The following is a 22,457-nucleotide window of genomic DNA, read 5'->3' as shown; positions in this document are numbered from 1 at the left end:
GCAACTGATAGTCAAATATAACAAAAACTGTAAAAGTGGGACAAGAATGCTGAAGTCTTGGAAACCCCCAAGGGAGTTAAGGCTTGGAAAGAAATGTGGAGGTGATGCTGCTCTCAAGCAGCCTCATTCGGTTATGCCAGCTCTCCACACGTCCACTTCCAGCTGGAATTTATATGTGTGGTGGGTGACTCATTCTGTGTAACTGCATTTCCTGTCCTGGATATTTTTTTAAAAATGATTTGCTCCTCATAATTAGATCCCACCCATATTGTTCTTCCTTTTTCACTGTGCTGGGGAGTGAAGGTGCCAACTGCTCAGACTGCACTGTGGTCCCAGCGCTCTGCTCCAGACACGGGGATTCCATCATTCACCGTCTTCATCATAAATCTAGACTTAGTTACCAATTATTTTGATTTAGTCACAAGAAATGTAGGTATTAGGGGTTGCCTGGCCTAAGTTTTTGAGGGGGGGAGGGCAAGGAGGAGAGCGAAAGAAAAAAAATCTTCAAAATTCAGTCATATAAAATGTGCACTCCAGTAACAGTTAGTGCTGTGTGGTGTGTCATTACCTGCCACCCCAAAAGGCCGCCTCAGTCCCTGCGTGCATTTCTTTGTGTTCGTATCCTTAAGGTCCATCTTCCCAACTCGGACTATTTGACAAATCAAGTAAATTTTATCCCTGTTGAGGTCTTTGTTTCCAAGATCCTGTAAGGCAGGAAACGAATAGTTACACATCATGTGTCTAATGAACCAAAAGTAGAAAAGCAAACTCAGTAATAGTAAATTCTGGGGGTGGGGGGAGGTTGGTGCTCAGCACTTAGCATACGTGGACCAACCATACAGTTAGTCCTGGGAAAGGTGGAAGACAAAGCTATCACCCCCGTTTCACACATAAGAAAGGTGAGTTTTGGAAAGGAAACTGGGTGACAGGGCTCTGGTGTTCAATCCCGATTCTTCCACCTCAAACTGATGGGAAGAGAAGGATAGAGGTACAGTATCAGTTGTATAGGTAGCCGTCTCTATATACCAGCTGATGTATCCAAAAATAGCATTTGCTGCAAATGACTCCATCCACCTGGTCACTGCTCAGCACCTCTGAGGGAGAAGGCAAAAGGAGGAAGGAAGAATCCTAACAATCACCGTTTACTGAGCACCTAATGCATGTATATCACTCGGGGTTGGGTTGTTGTGACACCAAACAACCCCAATATCTGAGAGCTTCGAACACAACAGGGCTTATTTCCAGCTCAGGCTACCGGTCCAGTGCAGGGGGGCGGGGGCTCCACTCACTCACTCTGGGCCCCTGGCTGATGGAGGATCTATCCTGTCACAATAGGTGCACTCACTGTCCCCAGAGCAGGGGAAGGTAACGGGGCAAATCACTCACTGGCTCTTAAAGCTCCCACCCAGAAGAGAGGCATATCACTTCCGCTTCCATTTCAGTGGCCAAAGCAAGGGCCGCGGCCACACCTAACTGCAAGGGGGACCGGGAATTACACTCAACTGTGGGCTCAGGAGGAGCAACGCTGAAACCGTGATCTACGCTGACGTCACAAGCCCTGTGCTCAGTGTTGCACACATCATCGTCTTATTTGATCCTTCACAACATCCAAAGTCCCATCACTAACACTATTACTGCAGCCCCATTTGACATATGGGGAAACTGAGACACAAAGAAGATAAGGGTCTTCCTCGAGGACATGACCTCAGTCCTTGCAGACACTGTCTGGTCCTTCTGACCCCAAAGTCCATCCACTTAACCACCACAATACATTTCTTTCACCATCCAAAGGCACACAGGAGGGGAAACCACCTGGACTACCTCAGCATTCAAGTGCCCTGCTCAAATCTAAAAGCTTCAGTGTTCCTGGCACCCCCTGCCAGCTGAGATCAGCTGGAGAAGGGATGTCAAGGCATGTTGTTGGCATCACAGCAGAGATCCCTGGGCCTGGCCTCACTAGAGAATAGTCGCTTCTCTTCTGAGTTAATCCTCACGCAGGCATAGGTACTGGGAGCAGCCTGTCAGCTGACATCAGAGCCAGGGCCTGGGTAAAGCAGCCGTCCCCAGCCTCTCACTGTGGCTGGCGTGGGAAGAAGAGAGAGGGGTGTGCAGAGTCTCTGGGAACAAGACATGGCCTCAAAGTGGTCCACAGCTTCCTGCGTGGGGGTTTATGTGCCAACGTGGACAGGCTATGTGCCTAGTTGCCTGATCAAACACTAGTCTAGATGCTGCTGTGAGGTATTTTGTAGGTCTGATTAGCATCTACAATCAGTTAACTTTAAGTAAAGGACACACCTTCCATAACGTAGGTGGGCCTCATCCAATCAGTTGAAGGTCTTAAGAACAGAACGCGAGGTTTCCCAGCGAAGAAGGAATTCTGCCTCGAGACTAGAGCATAGAAATCCTCCCTGAGTTTCCAGCCTGCCGTCCAGCCCTACAGATTTCAAACCTGTCAGCCCCCACAATCACATGAGCCAAATCCTCACAACAAATCTACCTATTTACATCTCTTCCTGGTTCAACTTCCCTGGAGAATCTTCACCGATACAAGGGCTGTCCTTTCAAAGCTGGAAGAATGGACAGCTGCTTCTCCACTCTCCCAAGTCTCCCCACTGGGCAGGGAGAGAGGGAAGGTAGGGGAGAGGCGGCTTTCTGACCGAGGAAGTCCCTCCATTCATTTGCATTTCCCGCCTTGCCCAGCAGGCAGCTGAGTTTGAGATTCCAATTATCTCACATCCAGATGGTGGGACAGCCTCTTCTCTGTCCTGCCTGACTCCTTCCTCCAACCCACCCTGAAATCCCCCTGAAACTCATCTTTAGGAGCCACGTTCATCATTTCATTTCTCTCCCTGCAACAATGTTAATAGCTCGACATATGCTACCCTGTTAGTGCTAGTTTTCCCCAGCTGACATGAAATATCCTAGACAAAATATATTTCCAGCTGTCCTATCCCACTGATTCCCCATTATTCTCAGCATGCAAGTACTCTATTTTTGTCACAAAGATTTCTTTATTGTTCCACAAACACACAATGTTCACTTTCGACTCTAGATCTTTCTTCCTAAGCCCCCAATCTGTACCTCCACCTCTAAAGTTTACCCCTTATTCCTCTATATATCCAAATCCTTTCCATCCCTAACAGCTCAAGTCCTGCTTCCCTCACAAAGACCTCCATCCCTAATTACTTCCCTCCTCCCATTAGGATTTTTTGTATTTTTGAAATATCTATATTGGTATCTTTCAGAGGCATTCCAGAGACACAGGAGCCCTGCCACCTGACAGGTTCCTTCCTAAATGTTATGGGATGAATTATGTCTCCCCCAAACTCATATGCTGACCCCTTCATGTCTCAGAATGTGACTGTATTTGGAGACAGGGCATTTAAAGAGGTGATTAAGCTAAAATGAGGTCATTAGGGTAAGCTCTAATCCAGTATGACTCGTGTCCTGATAAGAAGAGGAGGTTAGGACACAGACACACAGAGGGATGGTCACAGGAACACACAAGGAGAAGGTGGCCATCTGCAAGCCAAGGAGAGAGGCCTCAGAAGAAACCAACACTGCCAACACCTTGATCTTGGACTTGCAGCTACGGGAACTGTGAGAAAATACATTTCTATTGTTTAAGCCACCCCGTCTATGGTACTTTGTAATGACAGCCCTAGCAAATTAACACACTAGATAACTATTTAAGATTCCTAGGTAAGTCCTTTTCCCACTCCTCTTCTCTGAAAAAATTTCACTTGCTCAGAAGAAGACACCAGACCTTTAAGAGCTTCCTCATCAGAGGCCCTTGGTACTAGAGAAGCTTATTGCTATGAGAGCAAAGTAAAAATGCTTGAACACAGGTCATTCTCTGGAGAGTGTATAAACAGGCCATCTCAGAACTAGGCTTCAGTCTGCGGTGTCTCCCAATCATTCTCACTCGGGCCTCACAAAACTCAGACATTTGGGGCAGCTGAGACACGAAACTTAAAACACGCGTTACCTGATGTAGTCATTTCATTAGTGTTCCTTTTACTGTTCAGTCTTGTCCCCCATGTGTTAGCAGCAACCCCCAAACTGGGCAAAGTCTTAGGAAACCTCGCGGTATGTGCGCTTTCCTCTTACAGGGCCACAGGGGGTGAATGGTCATAAAGCAGACGGAAGGGAAAATCCACCGTCAGCCCAACCCACGTGCCAGCTCCTTGGGCTCTGCCTCCAAAGAGGAGACTAGGAAGAGCTGACATCCAGAGACAAGAGAAATGAGGCCAGCAAGGCATGTGCCTGTCGAGTAGTATCTCATGTCTAAAACATCACCTCAATGCCCAACTGAAAGTAATTCCCAGTCAAACGCCATCACATCACCCTGTTTTAATTATCTACATGGCATGGATTGCCTTCTAAGATCTCTCTTGTTTATTTATTCATTCCATTATTTTCTGAATTCCCCCCATCACACCCTGAGGGCAGGAGCCTATCAGCTTACTCACTGCTGTATCCCCAGACACAGCACAGAGCTTACACACAGTAGGTGCTCACTGGGTAGCACTTGAATCAATAAAAGAAGCTAGAGCACTGTGACGTTCCTTGTCCTGAAATGAAGATTCCCATCATTTCAAGGGAAGGAAGTGTCAACCCATTAAACCAGTCAACCAAGGCTCTCAAGTTCGTTTGCCGTGTGAAGAAGAGGTGGTGGCACAGGCAGAATTCCACAAAGGCAGGACCACATTCTCATTATTAGTGAGCGACACAAATTTACTGATGACCTTTCCTGCACGTTTACATCATGAATTGGTTCTCTGCAAAATGAACCACTGATGGATTCCCTGTCCCTCTCCCTCTTGTGAAACATCTGTCTCTTGGTTTAATCAGGAAGCCCCGTGGGACTCTCCTATTTATCAAGAAAATAAATAGGCTCCTCCTTCTAACTAATAATAGACAAACGGCACCAAGCCGAGGCACATTTATATATGCCAAGAAAACTTTGTCTAAGCAATTAGGATCTATGATCTTTTCCATGCCCCTAGCCCATTTTTTCAGGAAATAACAAACAAAATAAATCAGCTGCACTCCAATCTAATTGTAGCATAACATAAGACATAGAACTTAATGGCCTGTAACTGGAAAATTATTGTGGAGCAAGGTAGGGTAATCCAGCATGTCGGTCACTCTGTAATGCCCAAACCCCTCCCTCGCTCCTCCTCTGTAATCTCTCTTGCTAACACAGGTGACACAGTGAAAAATCTCATAAATGCTCTTCTCCCCAGAGGCGCTTGCAGAAAACACCAATATCCTCAGATATCTTAAGATCATACTCTGAACACCACTCGGTGAAAACAGAAGAGAGGGGTTTCTGCTGGAAATGATAACTCTTATCTCCTTCTTTCCACTGTTTCTCCTTTCTAGAACTAAAAAGCCAGTTCACTCTGAGAAATAAATCATCCAAATAGCAACTGATTTCAACATTTCTCTGTTACGTCTTGCCTGGTGAGTATTGGTATTTAGAAGGATGATCCCAGGGAATCGTAAGATCTTTAGTCATCTATGACTTAATTATGTTCAGAATGTCTAATTTACCAAGGCAGTCAATGTTCTAGGAAGGTCTTTTTTAATCTAATGTATTTTGGAAAGGTTTTTCACGTAGACATTATTGCTGGAAGAGGCTTGTGCTTGTCTACACAGTGCTCTGCATTGTGTACACATGAGTAAGATAGGGAGTGAGGAAGAGAGAGCAAGGAGGAGATCCATCTTCCCAATAGCTTCCTTTTACAGAAAGCCCAGAACACAGCTCTGCACCAAGGCCACGCTCCCTCCTGAGCACCTGACCAGCCCCATCTCCAAGATCATGTCCGTGAGTATGGGATGTGGTACAAGAGGGCAGTGCACACCTACCGTGAAGACCACCTTCAGGTTGTTGAGCATCTCAATCTCCTTTGGGAAGCCCCTGCTGCCCCATCGCACCAGGTAGTTCTCACTGTGGGAAGAGGGGTGGCAACCCATTACTGCTAGAGGTCTCAATGTTCATAAGGTAAAAATATTCACCAAGCCTCTGCTATGAGCCCAACACCAAGCTGGCAACTGGGGACATGGGAGTGTCTGAGACAGGCTCTCCCTGTCTGTCCCTCCCTCCAGGAGATCACAGTCCCGTCAGGGAGACAGACGTTAGACAGGCAGGGGTAAGGAATTACTAACACTTGGTATTCACAACCTCTTTCCCTCCGCCATCCAGTAAGCAAATTCTAACCCAGCTATTTAATATTTTCGAAGAGCAGCAGCATTCTCTGTAGAGGTGACAAAGAGTGGCAGAAGTGAGAGGGAAAGGATTTTTGTACGTTTTGCTGGGCATTAAGAATGTATTTGTCCTTCCCACCCTATTCCCCTTTCAAGATTGAGTAAAGATCTGCATTATTTTAAATTATCCATTAGCTGTCGGACCGTTTCCCTGAAGGAATGTCACACTGTGCTGGACCATAGAGGGCCTTAGCCATTATCTGAGATACACTTAAGTAATGATTTAAATGCGGTCGTGGCAACTATTTATATGCAATCATGCTACAAAGAAAAAGTTCAGGATGTTGTGAGAATGTATTATCAGAAGAACCATGCCTAGGCTGGGTGGTTAGGGAAGTCTTTGCTGAGGATGTGACATGTAAATAAAGTTGGTCAGGAAAAAGAGAGAGTGGGAAAGGGAAATGTTTCAGGCAAAGCAAACATGCGTGCAAAGGCCCTGAGACAGGACGGAGCTTGATGCACCTAAAAGACAGATCCAAGGGGAAAATGGTAAGAGAACAATTAGAAAGATGGGCCAGCCCATGTAGGCTTTATAGGCCATTCAAGGATTTTGACTTGATCCTGATAGTAATGAGAACCCACTGACAGGTTTTATGAAGGGCAGTCACACACTTCTGACATCTGATCATTTATCAATACACATCTTCTAGCAATCATACACACAACCCTGTGTGGTTCATACTAGTCAGTCTAGCTGCATCGACAAGATCAGGAAATCTAGCATTCTTTAACTTAGGAGAAGCTTGGTAGAGTTTGCTGAGTTGAGTCATTCAGTTTTCCATGCCATCCAGGAGCATACAGTTGGTTCTAAATAAATGCCCGTTATCTTGAATCAGGATACAAACAAAATGAAACTCAAAAACCAAGTCAGCCCAAAAAAGGCATAATAAGAGAATTCAGCAAAGTGCCTTCTTTTTAGAGGTTTGTTCTCTCTGATGCCTTGTTTTTTTCTCTCCACTCACCCCTAGAAGACTATTAAGAGCAGTCTGAGCAAGGTTCAAGGGGGAAATAGAACTCACAACAAAAAGAAAACTGTCCCAGATTAACCAATGTTTAAAATTTAATCAAGTTAAATGTACTTTTTTTTTTTTTAGTAAGATCTAAAATTTTTAGTGGAATTTTCAGCAAAATAACCAAGAAGCCTCCAAGGCTCCATCCCCACCCCCAAAATTGTTTTAATTATTTTCCATTGGTTATTTCTGGACTGTCATAGTGAAATACCTGGGTATTTCCCAGGACCTTTAATCACATGTGGCATGTCCAGTAGAGAACTAGCCTGCTAGGTCTAAACACTAGGCACCAGCAATTTTCTTCTAGGGGAAAGAGAATCATAAATCAGAAAAGCAATTTAGAGGGCTGAGCTGGCCCCATCTGTCTTTGCCCAGGAAGACCTGGGTGGTAAATCTGAAGGCCTACTGGCACCCAGACAGGTAAGACCTCTTCCACATGACACCCTCCTCAGGGGAAGAGGGAGAACCATTCCAACTCTTTCTTGAGCTCCTTTTGGCAATTAGCCTTGCCACTGGCCTGATGCCTGAACTGCTTTCTTTTTCGTACTATCAAAATTTATCTTAACTTTCCCAAACCAAATCTCTGCAGGCATCCATTGGAATCGGACCATCGTACATCCCAATATTGAAAGGCTGGTCCCAGCCAGATTCTCCCCAGCTCACATCTGGGCCACACTGAGGATGCCCTAACTTGCCTGTGGCTCACTGTGTGTACACGCTGGCTAGGGAAGGCAGGAATATGGAGAAATTTGGTTTCTTAGGGAGAGAACAGCTACCCAGAGTCAGACCGACTTGGGGAGTGCTTCCAAGATCCCCTGCCCCTTTCCTGTATCATGCCTCTTCTCTTCTTTCTTTGTTTTCTACTCTTTTTTTCTTTATTCTCGGGGCGGGGGAGGGGGCGGGGTTCTGCCCCTTTGTCCCCCTCCTCCTCAGCCCTCACTCTCCCGAGGGCTTCCCTGTGTCTCTGGCACTCTCAGAGGCATCACTCAGGCATGGCCCATCGAGCGCATCATTCGGTGTGGCGCATCGGGGAACAGAGCTGCCACCTCACTGATCCACTGCCTCCCTCCACGGGGCTGGTTCAGGCCATCCATCACTTAGATGAGCCAGCAGGCCAGGCACCCTTGTCCATTCAGCCATGAGGAATCCTTGTGTTTTCTGAGAGGCAGGGAGTGCTTTTGGGATCTTTGTCACAGGTGCCTTGGAGCAGCTGACAGGGAACAGCAAGGGGCCTATGACACGCAGACCATCTCAAAGTGGGATCTAAGGGAGCAGGTATACTTGTTCACAGTGTCTGCTGAGGCCTAGCCAGATGAGCTGGGCTCATTCTTTAAATTAGGGATTTAAGTTTGCTATAAAGAATAGCTTTCCACCGCAACAGTGCTAAGACCCTGGTGAGAACCACTGAGGATATTTGATACAACTCTTTCCTTGGTGACAGCCTAAACTGGAAACTAGCTTATCTTTGGAGTCAGATGGACTTGGGTGGACAGCTCAGCTCTGCCATTTATAAATATATGTGCCTTTGAGCAAGTCACCTGACCTCTCTGAGCCTCACTTTCTCACCCAAATCACATGGAGTAATGACGATTATGTGAGATCATATAGAGACCTCAGTTCCGTCTTCTTAGATGGACAGCCCCTCTATGTTTACTAAATGTCTCCATGAGAGCCGTTATTTTCTAAAGTGAATTTTATAATTCAGTAGGAACTATATATGTTATCTCCTTTAATCATCAACACAACCAAGGTAAGAAGATATCATTTTCTCCATAGAAGCAGAAGGATCATGCCCCAGCTCCACTGTACTGCGTTAACTGGGATCTCAAATACAGGACCACGTGTTGGCTCAGAAGCCCACTGGAGGGGACAGGCAGTGGTCACCTGGGAGGAAGGATGGACTGAGTCACAAGCAGACGCCAGGGCTGGCGGTGGGGGCCAGAAGTACATCAAAGTCTTTCCTCTGGAGATTCCCAAACGTGTTTTCCCTTCTTCGAGCTGAGGTACCTGGAAGTTCCCTTACTTTTTCCATTTCCAAGAACAATTAATTAAGGTAGTAACAGTGATAACCACTGCCACTTGGAGTACCATGTGCCAGGCCCTGTGCTTCCTGTGCTTTTTCTTATTAAAGTCTAACTAAAAGAAATGACCCCGTGAGGTTGACACTTATATTTTGCAAATGGGAAACTCAGGCTTAAGAAAGATTAACAACGTGCCCAAGGTCAAGAAAGAGTAAATGGTGGGGGCACGATGTGAACCCACGCAGATTCCAGAGCCCACACTCTTAGCCTGCTACTGCCATTGAGGACAGGGCGTTTTCACCCTGTTTCATTTGTTTCATTTGTTAACTCTCCTTTTAAAATAGGTATTTTTATTCTATTCAGTGCTACCTGTCTGAATCTTGTTATTTCTGGTTGTTTTCCAGTAATCAAAGAACTGTTTACAAAACCCTACAGTGTAACCATAACCCTACTCTGGGGGAAAAAAAAGTGGTGAAAGTAACATTTCCACCTGACTCCCACACCCTAAAAGAAGAAGTTATTTCCACATTCTCAGCTAGACTGTTTCTCAACTGGGTGGGAATTTCTCCACAAGTGATGGTGGAAGGAAAAGGCACTCTGAGCTCTGCCAACTCCAACCTCCCGAATACAGAGAAGTCAGGCAATGTTGAACACTTACCTTATGACCATTTGCTTGTTGGGGTCATAGAGGGACATGAAAAGCTCAGCGTCTTCCCCAATTCTGCACACAAAGTTTCTCACAAAGACATAGAGGCTGTGGGTAGGGGATGAGGAGATCCGGGAATACATTCCATAATCAGGCTGATCTTTTGACTGAGAGGTGGAAGGAAAAGGGAGGAAAATGGAGAAAATTAGCACAGCACCACTTAGGACAACAGAAAGATGGCCCTGAATATTAAGAATCATGTAAGTTTCAAGCCTAAAGATTTCAGCATTATATCCAGGCCTTCCACCAAAAGTTCCTGCTGTCTGAGTCAAGTCACTTTGACTCTCTTGGCCTTGATCTTGGGAAATACCACAAATGACCCAGACTTCCACATAAAGTTTAGTGTCATAAAAAGCACAAACTATAAAAGAAAAAAAATGCTTAAACAGACTTTATCAAAACTAAAAATTTTGCTTTTTGAAAGACACACTTAAGAAACTGAAAGTCCAGGTACACACCGGGAGAAAATTTATTTGCAAAACATGTATCTGATAAAGAATTTGTATCCAGAATATACAAAGAGTTCTTACAACTCAATGTCAAAAAAATCAACCCAATGAAAATGGGCAAGGTATCTGAACAGACACTTCACAAAAAAAAGATACAGATGGTACAGGCCAGTAAGCACATGAAGAGATGCTCAAAATCACTAGTCATTCAGGGACATTCAAAACAACAGTGAGATACCACTACACAACCACTAGAATGGCTAAAGTTAAAAGACTGACAATATCAAGTGCTAACAAGAATGTAGAGGAACTGGCACTCCCATAGATTGCTGATGGGAATGCAAAATTGTACAGGCCTTTTGGGAAATAGTATGTTGGTACCTGAAAAAGTTAAATATGTACTTATCATATATGCTCCAATGATTATTATCCAGAAAAATTAAAATCATATGCCCACACAAAGATTTATATGAAAATGTTCACAGTGTTATTAGTTACAATAGCCCTGAATTAGAAACAACCCACATATTCAACAACTGATCAATGATATATACCATTGGCAACTGGTCAATGGTATAGCAACTCAGCAATGAAAAGGAAAAAACATTAATACATACAACAACATGAACTTCAAAAACAGCATGCTGAGTAAAAGAAGTCAAACACAAAAACCATATGGGACTTCCCTGGTGGTGCAGCAGTTAAGAATCACCTGCCAATGCAGGGGATGCAGGTTCAAGCCCTGGTCCAGGAATAACCCACATGCCACAGAGCAACTAAGCCCGTGCGCCACAACTACTGAGCCCACGTGTCACAACTACTGAAGCCCACGTGTCACAACTACTGAAGCCCACGCACCTAGAGCCCGTGCTCCACAACAAGAGAAGCCACCGCAATGAGAAGACCGCACACCCCATCAAAGAATAGCCCCCACTCGCCGGAAATAGAGAAAGCCTACATGCAGCAACGAAGACCCAATACAGCCAAAAATAAAAAATATATATTAAATAAATAAATAAATTTATAAAAAAAGACATATGATTCCATTTTTATTAAATTCTAGATAAGACAAAATATAGTCTCACAAAAGGAGTTGCCTGGGGCTTGGGACTGGGGAAGGGGGTTGACTGCAAAGGAACTCAAAGAAACTTTTAGGATCATGGAGCTATTCTATATCTTGGTTGCGGTAGAGTCTGTCCAACACTACGTATTAATAAGATCCATTAGACTGTAATTTTAAATGAATTCATTTTATTGTATGAAAATTATATCCTAGTAGAGCCAAAAATAAAGTTGCTTTCAAACAATACACAGTGGATAAAATACTTTTAAAAATATAAATCAGATTATGTTAACCTTGTAAAGATTGTTTCCTTGGAATCTTTTATTGGCTTCTTACCACAGTTGGAATAATATTTTAGCTCTTCCCTATGACCCTTAGGTCCTATGAGAACTGGCTCCTGCTACCTACCTCTCCAAAGCATTGCCTTCACTCTTCCACTGTTCATTATGGCCCATCCATACTGACCTTCCTACTCCTTGAACATTCAAAACTCAGTCCTACTTCGGGGCCTTTGCACTTGCTGATCCCCCTGCATTGAACATCTTGTCCCCAGATTTTCCCAGGCCTGCTGCCTTCACATTATACAAGTGTCGTCTCAGATGTCCCTCCTGGGAGAGGCCTTTCCTGATGGTACCTTTTAAAATAGCTCCTGATTCACTCTGATTCACATAACACTAATTGATTGCCTTTTAGCAACTTATCGCCCTCTGGAATTATTTACATTTTTAACATTTCTTCTTTTTTCCTCTCTGGAATACAAAAGGTCCGTGAGAACAGGAAACTTGCCTGGCATTAAACCACCTGGGGGCTGGTTGTGGAATGAATCAAGATCCAAGTACAAAAACACAATAAAATGCATGTGGTTACTGAGGATCTCAGGTCATAGGACAGATGTCCCTTTGAATAATATATAGTCTGGTTAATTAGATTATTATTTTAAGCTTATGATGTGCTAAAAGCCTGCTTCACTTGGCCAAGCCTAGTTCACAAAGCTCACCATCTCTTCCTTGATACGCTCTGTGATTTTATCAGTCGCTTCTTGGTGTGCATGGAACAAGCTGATGACGCTGGTATTATCAGGGTCCAAGATATTTCCATCTTCATCTCTGACAATCAGATCAAGCTCAAGGATTCTGAAAAGCAAAAATGTGAGATGATAAATCAAGGGAGGTTGAAGCCTGTAGAACGCTGGTGAGAAGTTTCTACCAGAAAGCTCACCTGATTTCTGAGGATCATAGGCTCCCATAGCACAGCTCTATACAGACAGCCTTGAACACAGCTGGGAGTCACACTGATATAGCTCAGCCTTTCTGGGAGGTACTGTGGTAGTGTGTATTAAGAAAATTTTAATGTGTATTTCCTGTGATACTGAACTTAGAAAAACAATGAACAAGGATGTGTGTTGCATCAGCAAAGTGTTGAAAAAAACTAAAATGTCAGTCAAAGGCGGAATGACAAACTGTCATCTGTAATGGAATTCTATGTAGTTGGGTTTTAAAAATATGATATAGCTTTGATATGTTTAATGATATGTATTAGTGAAGAAAAAAAGTCAAGTATGGAAAGATGCATACAGTGTGTTTTAAGTAAAAAACAAGCAAACAAAGAAACCAAGGGAGGTATGTTACCTGGGTGCATGTACAGAGAGAAAGGTATGGACAAAATGCACCAAACTACCAACATGCGTGCCTGTGAGGAGAGGTAGGGCACTGGGACTAGGAGGGGTGGAGGGGTCAAGGGAGAATTTTGCCTTATCTCTATTTGTTTAATGTTTATATAACATAACATAATATAGTATGATATATAATACATATGCAGAGAAGGTATTCATGTACCGCTTATTCAATGATACCTTGAAAATAGTCATTGCGGGAGAAATCTCACATATATCCATTGTTACCCACAGTGTGCTCTTTAGCTCTGTGACTTCCAGGTCACAAGATTTTCCCTGTTTGGTATTGATTTGTTTCAACTGCATCTGCCATTCCGATTGGCATCAATAATACTAGTAACAGCAAAATAGTCACACAGCACTTGCGATGAGCGGTACCTTAAATTCTTCACACATATTAAGGCATTTAACTCTTGTAACAACGCTGTGAGGGAAGTACTATTAATACCTGCATTTTACAGATGAAGAAAAGACTGAGGATAATTTACCCCAGGTCACATAGCTAGTAAAAAGTAATACGGCATCCTAGTCTGCACTCTTAACCTTTATGGTATACTTTCAAGATAGGAGGCTCGCAGAGGCAGCACTGGGTTTGTGGACAGGGGTTATGTTTGCACAGGTCCTAACCTGAAGCTGCTTTTGCATCTGATGTTGACATGGAGGACCTCAGTTGTCCATACAAACAGGGGAGGGGGCGGTGGGCTGATGGAGACTCTGAGAGGAACAACGGTGGTCCTGCTTAGGCACCACTACCACCAAGCACCAGACGGGGTCAGGGCAGCAAGGACAGATGAAGGAGACTACGTTTTCATCTCTTATTTGTCAACTGAATTGAGAGGCAGATCTCTCATGTCATCCAAATGCAAACAGAAGGGAGCCAAAGTTCACCCATTTGTCCACATTCATTAGGAAATTAACTTCCAACTAGATATGACTCATAATGTTGCACAGCCATGCTGCTGAATGGGCAATGCTACGGGGGAATAAATGTATTCAACTAATGCTGAGCAGAGGCTCTCACGACCTGGGAAAAGACGAAGCACAGTCAATACGTAATTTAATGCCGAGATCTCTCTAGCTCCTTTCTCTTCGAAATTTATCAAAGTGGATTCGGTTCTAAAATGTATGAATAAAACATTCTCCCGGGTCCAAGCTGTCTTGGGATTTGAAGGAATCATTTGAGGATTCCTCACTCCTTGGATACCAAAGACCTTGTCCATTACCAGTTTCATTTGAAACTTGGAAGCTTTAGTAGACAAGGGGCAGGATTGATGGGATTCCCATGACCCAAGATCAGGAGAGGCTTCTTCCCAATAGGACAGCAAACCATTCATTTTGGAGAACTGAGCATTTTGACAGTTTCTCCTTAGAAGGTAGCCCCACTGCTCTCTCTGTTCAAGAAAGTGATAAAATGAACCCAAGACGAGGGCAGGGGAGGAAGTCCTCACTGTATGCCTTTTTCAAAACACTAAAAATTTTTAAGGTGAAGAAAACAGAAATGGCTTTTTCTGTGGCTCCCCATCGCTCTCTGGACAAATCTGAACTTTTCCACCTGGTACTCATGCCCTCGCGATTCCAGCCCCTGTCTACCTTCCTCTCCATATTCATGCTCATCTCTCAGCTCCTCTCAACTTCCCTCTCTCTCTTTCTCTAAATTTCTTCACCTAATAATTCCTGCCAGTGTTGTGTGATGCAGGGCAGGTGTCACCCCCTGCCCTGTCTCCTCCCACCCTCTTGTTCACACTTCCTCCTCTCATGAAACGCGTGACTTCTTACTCAACTGTCTGCTTACTTCTCTTTCTCTTACTAATCCTCATAGTCCACAGGAGGCAGTAGAATGCAGTGGTTAAGTGCTTGAACTCTGGAGCCAAGCTACCTGGTTCAAATTCCAGTGCATCTTGGGCAAAATGACCTAATCAGCCTGTGAGCCTCCATTTCCTCATCTAAGAAATAGGGATGATAATAGCACCTGCCTCACAGAGTTGTCTCGAGACTTAACCGAGTTAATGCATGGAAAGTGCTTAAAACTGTACCTGGCAGACAGTAAGCACTCAGAAAGTTATTATTAGTTCTCTTTGCTTGCCTTTTGTTGTTGTTGTTGCATAGAGAGGCTGTATTTTGTAAATGTCTGTGTGCTGAGGGCCTCTCGGGTACTCGACGAAAGTTTGATGGCTGAAGGAAGGAATGGAAATTTCTGGGGGAAGAAACAGGCTGATTCTGACCAGTCCTCCAAGACTCAGAGTCCTGCTTCCCTGACTCTCACAGCCTGAGGCTGATGGTCCTCATGCTCTTCCTGACACTCTGACCTGAAATCTGGCCTTCTGGTTTGCAGGAAGCTGCCTATCCCATATCAGAGCTCTGAACCCCCGAGACACCAGGCCTATATTAATTTAAGGTGCACAAATCTCTCTCACTTCCAGCTGAAGTCATCAGGGAAGTGAAGCAAGAAACAAGGGGCCCCTTAGCTCAGGGCCTCTGTCTCCGAGGATGTCTCTCACTTCCCCAAAGGCAACTGACTGAAACTGAAAGCACGGTGCTGATCCAGGCGATGCTGTAGAGGGAGGCTGATTTAGGCAGGATCCTCTTTCTCCTTTCACCACGATTCACCTACTGCATGCAGATCCTATGCCCAGCACATAGAAATGAATCTGCCTTAGAGGAGCTCCCAACACAGCATGGGAGACAGGCCAGTAAGGAGGTAATTACTGGTCAGGGTGCTAAGGGCCTGCAAGAGTGCCTAACCCAGCCGGGGGCGGGTGGAGGAAAATCAGGGAAGGCTTCCTAAGAGTGGTGACCATTTTTTCCATCCTTGGTCTTTATTGTCAGAAGCCCCCATGAGGAAACATCTGAAGGTCACAGATGCCATTACTGGAAAGCAGCAAAACGTCCTCAATTCCCACATCCCAGCTGCAACCATGCTCAGCTAAAGATATCACTGTACCAATGGCAGCAACAGCTGCAGAGCAAACCCTTCCTGTCACTTTGGGATGATGAGCACGCTAAGCAGATTTGGACTCGCCTGCCAGCTGCCAGCAGGGGAACCAGCAGAGGGATCGTGCTCCTGGGATGGGAAGCAGCCATAAGTTGGACCCACTGGCTTTCCTCTTTGGATCATCTTCCTAGTGCGTGTGACAAAGGCAAGGAAGCCTGGCTGCTAGGAATATTTCTTTTTTTTATTCCCACTTAATAGGCTCTTTCCACTTCCCCCTCAGGCCCTACGTTCCAGGCTTCTGATCCACTTTGCAGTCTTCTGAACATGCTATGTTTTCTCATGCACTCTCAGCCTCCCTTTTTTTAAAAACCTACTTAACACTTCTTTATCTTTCAAAATTTAACTGTGGTCACCTCCTCCAGGAAGCCTTCCTTGACTTCCTTCTCCAAATTGAATTAAGAATGCTCTTGCCTCCTAAGCCATCAAAGTTACCACAATACATATCAATAGTTTACTTGTAGCTCACTCTTAACTGGACTGTGGTCCCTTAGTGTACAGGAACTTTTATTTCTGTGGCCTCAAAAAACCTAGCAGGAAATCAGGCCAATCATAAGTGCTTAATACATGTTTGTTGTTGGGATGAATAAACAAATAAGTAGGATGTTTGGAAAGCATTCACATAATCAGGACGGGGAGGGCCTTTACAGTTCTCAAATGTTATCCAACTAGTATAATGGTGAGGCCCAGGGGCTCTAGAGTCAGACTGCCTGGTCTAAATTCTGATTCTGCCATTTACTAGCTATGTGACTTTGGACCTGTTAGTTAACCTCTTTAAGAGCCTCACCTTCTTCATCTGAAAAAATGAGGATACTAAAACTGCATGCCTCATAGAGTTGTTATAAGAATTAAATAAGAGGGGCTTCCCTGGTAGTGCAGTGGTTAAGAATCCACCTGCCAATACAGGGGACACGGGTTTGAGTGCTGGTCCGGGAAGATCCCACATGCCGCGGAGCAACTAAGCCCGTGCACCACAACTACTGAGCCGGCACTCTAGAGCCCGCGAGTCACAGCTACTGAGACCCACGCGCCTGGAGCCTGTGCTCCACAATAAGAGAAGCCACCGCAATGAGAAGCCTGCACACCGCAACAAACCACAACTAGAGAAAGCCGCGCACAGCAACAAAGACCCAACACAGCCAAAAAATAAATAAAATTTAAAAATTAAAAAAAAAAAGAATTAAATAAGACAATGGATGTGAAACACAAAGCTAAAGACTGGTGCATGATAAGCTTGGATTAGGTGTTAGTGTTAGTTATAATGTTATTATCATTACTATTATTATTAGTGCATTGTCCTGCCTCAAAAAATTGTTTCACACTCTCCTTAACTTCACAGCATTCAAACTAACCGATTTCTGCTTCTTTCCCTTTGAGGAAATGCTTTTGTAACTGTGCATATGAGTTAGCTGATGGCATGTGGCTTAGATTAATGTAGGATGAGGAAGGGACATTAAGTCTCACATTGAGATTTAAGAGAGAGCTTTGTAAATGCAGGAATAAAATGACAACTAAGCCGAAAGTGAACCAGCATGACTGTGCTCCCCAGCCCCTTGGAAGTAGGTTAAATGAGTGTCCTAAATCTCTAGCCGGCTAATAACCACTGGATAAGCAAGCCTCTCTCCGCTTGCATGTCCCTGGGTCCCGCGAGAGTGATAGCAAAGGCACACAAGCACGGTCGTTGGTTACAGCCTTCTCCCAAATAGAAAGTGGCAAACGCGCATCTAAAAATGAAACCTAGCTTCTCGTAGGAAGAAGGGGAAGAAGTGGGGTGGGTGGGGAAAGAAAACATCTTTTTGGAGGAAAGAGACATTACTTGTTGCCATAATCAATTCTGGACGTGACTTTCTGCTTCAGTTCCTTCAGCTCGTCCTTGGGCAAAGTTCCTGAGAGGAGCTGTGACCGCCAGTCCATCAGGTCGTACATCATGGACTGCACCTGTTGGAACCGCTCCTTTCTGCTGGCCTAGGAGCAGAAACAGGAAACAATCGCAGTCACCTGCACCGAAGGTCTTGGGCCTCCATCTGGCAAACTGGGCCAAAGTCAAGCATGCATGTTCAGGGCCCATGGCTCGAGTGCCTCTCTTGGCCCCTACCCAGCTGTGAAGGGATTGGGTGATGGTCTGAGTCATTGACATGTTTCCTCCCCCAGGGCCACAGGGGTTTCTCAAAAGCAAAAGTAATAATCCCAATCACTTCCTGGCTTAAAAAAAGAGGGGTTATTTCTGACTCTTATCCAAAAAGTTACATGTTGAACAGGAATGCCATGAACATCTGCTGCAATGCATGTCTCAGAGGCCAGGCCCTTTAAGGCTGAGAACCAGGGCCACGGCTCTGGTGCAAAAGGCCTGTTTCTAGGGCAGTGTTCCCCCAAGTGTAACATGCATACAACCCAAGGGACATGAGATGGTTTTGGTGGTACAAAGACACATATTAGGGACCCATATGGTGATTCTCCTCTAGTCTCTTCCCATCCTTCTGTTTAAGGGCAAGAGAAAGTTGCAGTTTCATGGCAATATGACTTTAACCCCTCTCTCACATTTGTTAATTTCTTTTTTTTTTTAACAAAAAGAGAGAGAAGTTCTTTGGCTCCGAGCTTTTGACAGGTACTATTAGATGACATTGTTTTGTTTTCATGTATTTATTTGAATAATGTTCTAATTGTGCCAAGTGCTTTTCGCTGTGCATTTGGGAAGCACGTGTGAAGTGATAAAAGTATATATGCCTATGGGGTCTTTCTCCCCAGATTCTGGCACAGAGCTCTTAAAATGCTTGGAATTTTCTAAGTGATAGACGTGTCTTTTCTTATTCACAACGAGCCCCTTTTGACCAGACCTGAGTCTGTGCTAATGAGATGAGTCCTAGAGAGCTTCAAGAATGGGGGCTGGCTGTCAGAGGAACCAACCATGTGGTTAGAGGGTTGGAACTTCCAGCTCCAACCCCCAACCTCCAGGGAGGTTAGAAGGGTTGGAACTTGATTCAATCATTTAATCATGCCTATGTAATAAAATGCGGATAAAAACTCTTGAACAACGAGGTTCTAGTACCTTCCCAGAAGGTAAACATATTGATGTGCTGGGAGGGTGGCACGCCTTCCCTGGGGAAGGCATGGAAACTCTGTGCCCATCGCTACCCCAGTACCTTCCTCTGTGTCTCTCTTCCATTGGCTGTTCCTGAGTTGTATCCTTTATAATAAAACTGTAAAAGTAGTACTTTCCTGAGTTTTATGCGTTGTTCTAACGACACACGGAACCTGAGGTGAGGTTGGAGGGGTGTTGTGGGAGTTCCCGAATTTGTACCAAGTTGGACAGATGTGTGGGGAGCCTGGGACCCGGGACTTGCAACTGGCATCTGAAGAGAGGGCAGTCGTGTAGAACTGAGCCCTTAAACTCTGGGGAGTCAGTGTTAGAACTGAATTGAATTGAATTATAGGGCATCCAGTTGGTGTTGGAGAGTTGGAGGATTGTTGGAATGACACAGCATGTTGTAAAGTTCCTTATGTAAGTCATTTAAGTTTACTAAAAAGGGAGACAACTTAGGTTTTAAGTAAATACTTCATGGGTGGTATGCAGATATGGTAAGAATCATGAAACTGGAGGTTTAAGGATCACTTTACTAGGGTAAAGGGCACGATGGACTTGCAATTCAAAGATTTCTTAAGGAAAACGCCAAGTTTCCACGGTGCCTGTGTATGGGATGTGTAAAAGGGGTGGTAGAAATAAATAATAAATCACTTTAGCCTCAAGTCTGCTGTTTGCCCCCTAAACTGTCCTAACAACCTTTGGGAAACTTATAGAATGGTAACTGAATATGCCCATTACCATATATTATGAAATATCCACATGGGAGTCAACATTTATGACCATAAAATGTGACTCTACAAACAGAGCGTGTGCAACAGCAGGTGTACACGATGCTGTAACAAATATGCAGTAAGCCTTGGTTGACATTTTCACTCTCAGTTTAATGGTTTTCTTAGCTGCTCACTTTCATTAGTTTTAGAAACATCAAAGGAGGATTTTAAATTAGATTTACTTCAATACAGGGAAAACTCGTATAAAATACGCTCTTTGTTTTCCAGGGTCAAAGCTCCCTCATAGATCTGAGGACAACAGTCATTAGTTAATTAATATACGAGAACAGTATTTCTCAACGTGTTATCGGCAGACCACCAAATCAAAATCTCTAAGTTTATTAAAATGCAGAGTCCCATTGAAGGAAGCTGAATTTTTAATAGCTCTCCAGGTGATTCTTAAGCATACTCAAGTTTGATGATTTTTTCAGTAGTTTAAAAAAAAATAGAAGGATCACACCAGATGCCCATTCACTACGGCTCTGTCACTAGCTCGCTGTATGGCTTTGAGAAAGTCACCTAACTTCTCTGGGCCTTGATAGCCTCATACTGTTTGCTATACTATGTCAAGGCTAACTTCCATATTTGAACCAAGCCAAAAACTGCAAGAAGCTTCCATCCCAGGGAGCAGGGTTTTGAGTCTTACCATGTAGAGCTGTTTCCAGATGCTGCCCCATTCCCAAAGTGTCGTTGTCACTTCTTGTGCCAGAGGAATTTCTGCAGGAATAATGTTCTCGATATTTCTATGTAAGGTGGGAGAGAAAATGGTGTGAAATTGAGACCCAGGTGCTAACAAGATAAGATGTTGGCAAATTTGCATTAAGCTACAGCTGCTGAGAGGGGCCTTCCTGGCAGGAGACTAAACCGCCTCTAATATCGACACTAATTACATTATGCAGATGCAAGGGACTTCCTTTTTAATGTCCTCCTTCCCTGGGTGGGCCCTCCAAGCTCATTATTCAGGAGTAATCTACTTTAATTCAGTTCAAAGGCAGCTGCCAGTGAAAAGTTTGATTCTCCAAATTTACTAATACCCCATCAGAATCAGATCTGAACACGAATCAATTTGCACTGGATCTCCCATCCAGTGAGGGAAAGAAGATGAATAAACACAGCACAAAGAAGACGGATCGGCTGAGCATCCTTCACATCTGCCAAGTCAGGTTTTCAAAGTAGACAGGACAGTGACATCCATGAGCCACTGGAGGGTCAAGTGTGGGGAAGGATGGCAAATACCTTTTTTTCTCCACTGTCACTTCTTTGATGTGGATAAAGGATTTAGGAAAAATGCCCTGTTGGGGATAAGATAAGACAAGGTGAGATAGCATGACTTGTCCCTACAGAAAAAAACTGACCCCGGGTCTTCATGATTTTTCCAAAAGCTGCTAGCTGGTAAAAACCTCAAACTTTACAGGAATAATCTCAGTCCAAGAGAACAAGTGGTAGGTGCCAAATCTACTCTTTTAGGTCTGGTTCCTCTCCAGTTCTTTATCAGTTGTTCAGGATCCCACAGTAACCCCAGATTCCAAAGGATGCTCCAACCCCATTGCGGACACTCATCCTATCAGATGGGCAAGGCTGGAGTGCCTGAAAGACTCACTCTAAGGGAGAAAAGTGTTCTGCCTCTCGCCTCTCCTGCCTGGGACAGCAGCCACCCTTCACAGTCAGGAAAGGTCAGGTCCTGAGGCAACAGTGTCCCTGGTTGCATATGGGTTGCTTTGATTTGAGATCTCTTTCTCTCTGGATTTATTTTATTGTTCATGATGGAGGAAGGAAAAAGCATCTATTATTTCCTTGCTCTATAAGCTTAGCTCCATGAAGAGAAGTTGATCAACTACTTGGAAATTCCTTCATAAATTCAGCCAGCGTGTACACTGGGGACATCCGGTCACTGCGCTAGACGATGTGAGATGTAGAGAGATGAGCAAAGCAGGCGCTTGCTCCCATGGAGATGGCGGTGTGCTGTGGGGCTGCGGCAGGGGAACTCCCTGAGGGCGGAGACTGGACCTGTCCCTTCTGAGTCACGCTGCACACATAGGTGAGGAAATGATGAATGCCCCAAGCAATGCTAAAGAAAGGCAGTAGGGGATAAATTTCAAATAAAAAATGCACGATTCCACGGGACTCGAAAAATCATATGTGACTGGCATATTAGGAAAAGTTTCGGGGAGAAGAGAGCTCTGGAGGTTGACCTTAAAGAATGAGTGAAAGGGGAAGCCACTGAGGCACAGCGAGGAAATCACAGGACACAAGGAGGGAGGAATGGAATCAGTCTGCAGAGGAGCAGCAGTGGGAGATGAGTGCCCAGGGGGCTGGCAGGGTCATGTACAGACATCCAATATTGTCCCAGATAAAAACAAATTGACCTCACCTGCAACATTTTGTGCTTTAGAAGGTATCCCCTATACCAGTCTGCAAAGAG

The 22,457-nt window shown here is 44.5% G+C and overlaps 1 protein-coding gene across 1 annotated transcript in view; it reads right to left on the bottom strand.

Annotated features, from left to right (window-relative positions):
* The window catches only part of DOCK2 (dedicator of cytokinesis 2), a 425,761-nt gene that overhangs the window by 359,932 nt on the left and 43,372 nt on the right, over positions 1-22,457 (bottom strand). The window contains exons 4-11 of the mRNA XM_065873738.1: positions 22,407-22,447; positions 21,272-21,327; positions 20,682-20,778; positions 18,000-18,148; positions 12,520-12,655; positions 9,963-10,117; positions 5,875-5,956; positions 569-704 (exon numbers count right to left, since the gene is read on the bottom strand). Coding sequence (XP_065729810.1) covers positions 569-704; positions 5,875-5,956; positions 9,963-10,117; positions 12,520-12,655; positions 18,000-18,148; positions 20,682-20,778; positions 21,272-21,327; positions 22,407-22,447 — 852 coding nt within the window. The remainder of the gene's footprint in view (positions 1-568; positions 705-5,874; positions 5,957-9,962; positions 10,118-12,519; positions 12,656-17,999; positions 18,149-20,681; positions 20,779-21,271; positions 21,328-22,406; positions 22,448-22,457) is intronic.

Source organism: Phocoena phocoena, chromosome 3, assembly GCF_963924675.1.
Source record: "Phocoena phocoena chromosome 3, mPhoPho1.1, whole genome shotgun sequence".
In the NCBI taxonomy this organism is placed as follows: domain Eukaryota; kingdom Metazoa; phylum Chordata; class Mammalia; order Artiodactyla; family Phocoenidae; genus Phocoena; species Phocoena phocoena.
This window is presented reverse-complemented; position numbering and strand designations above follow the sequence as displayed.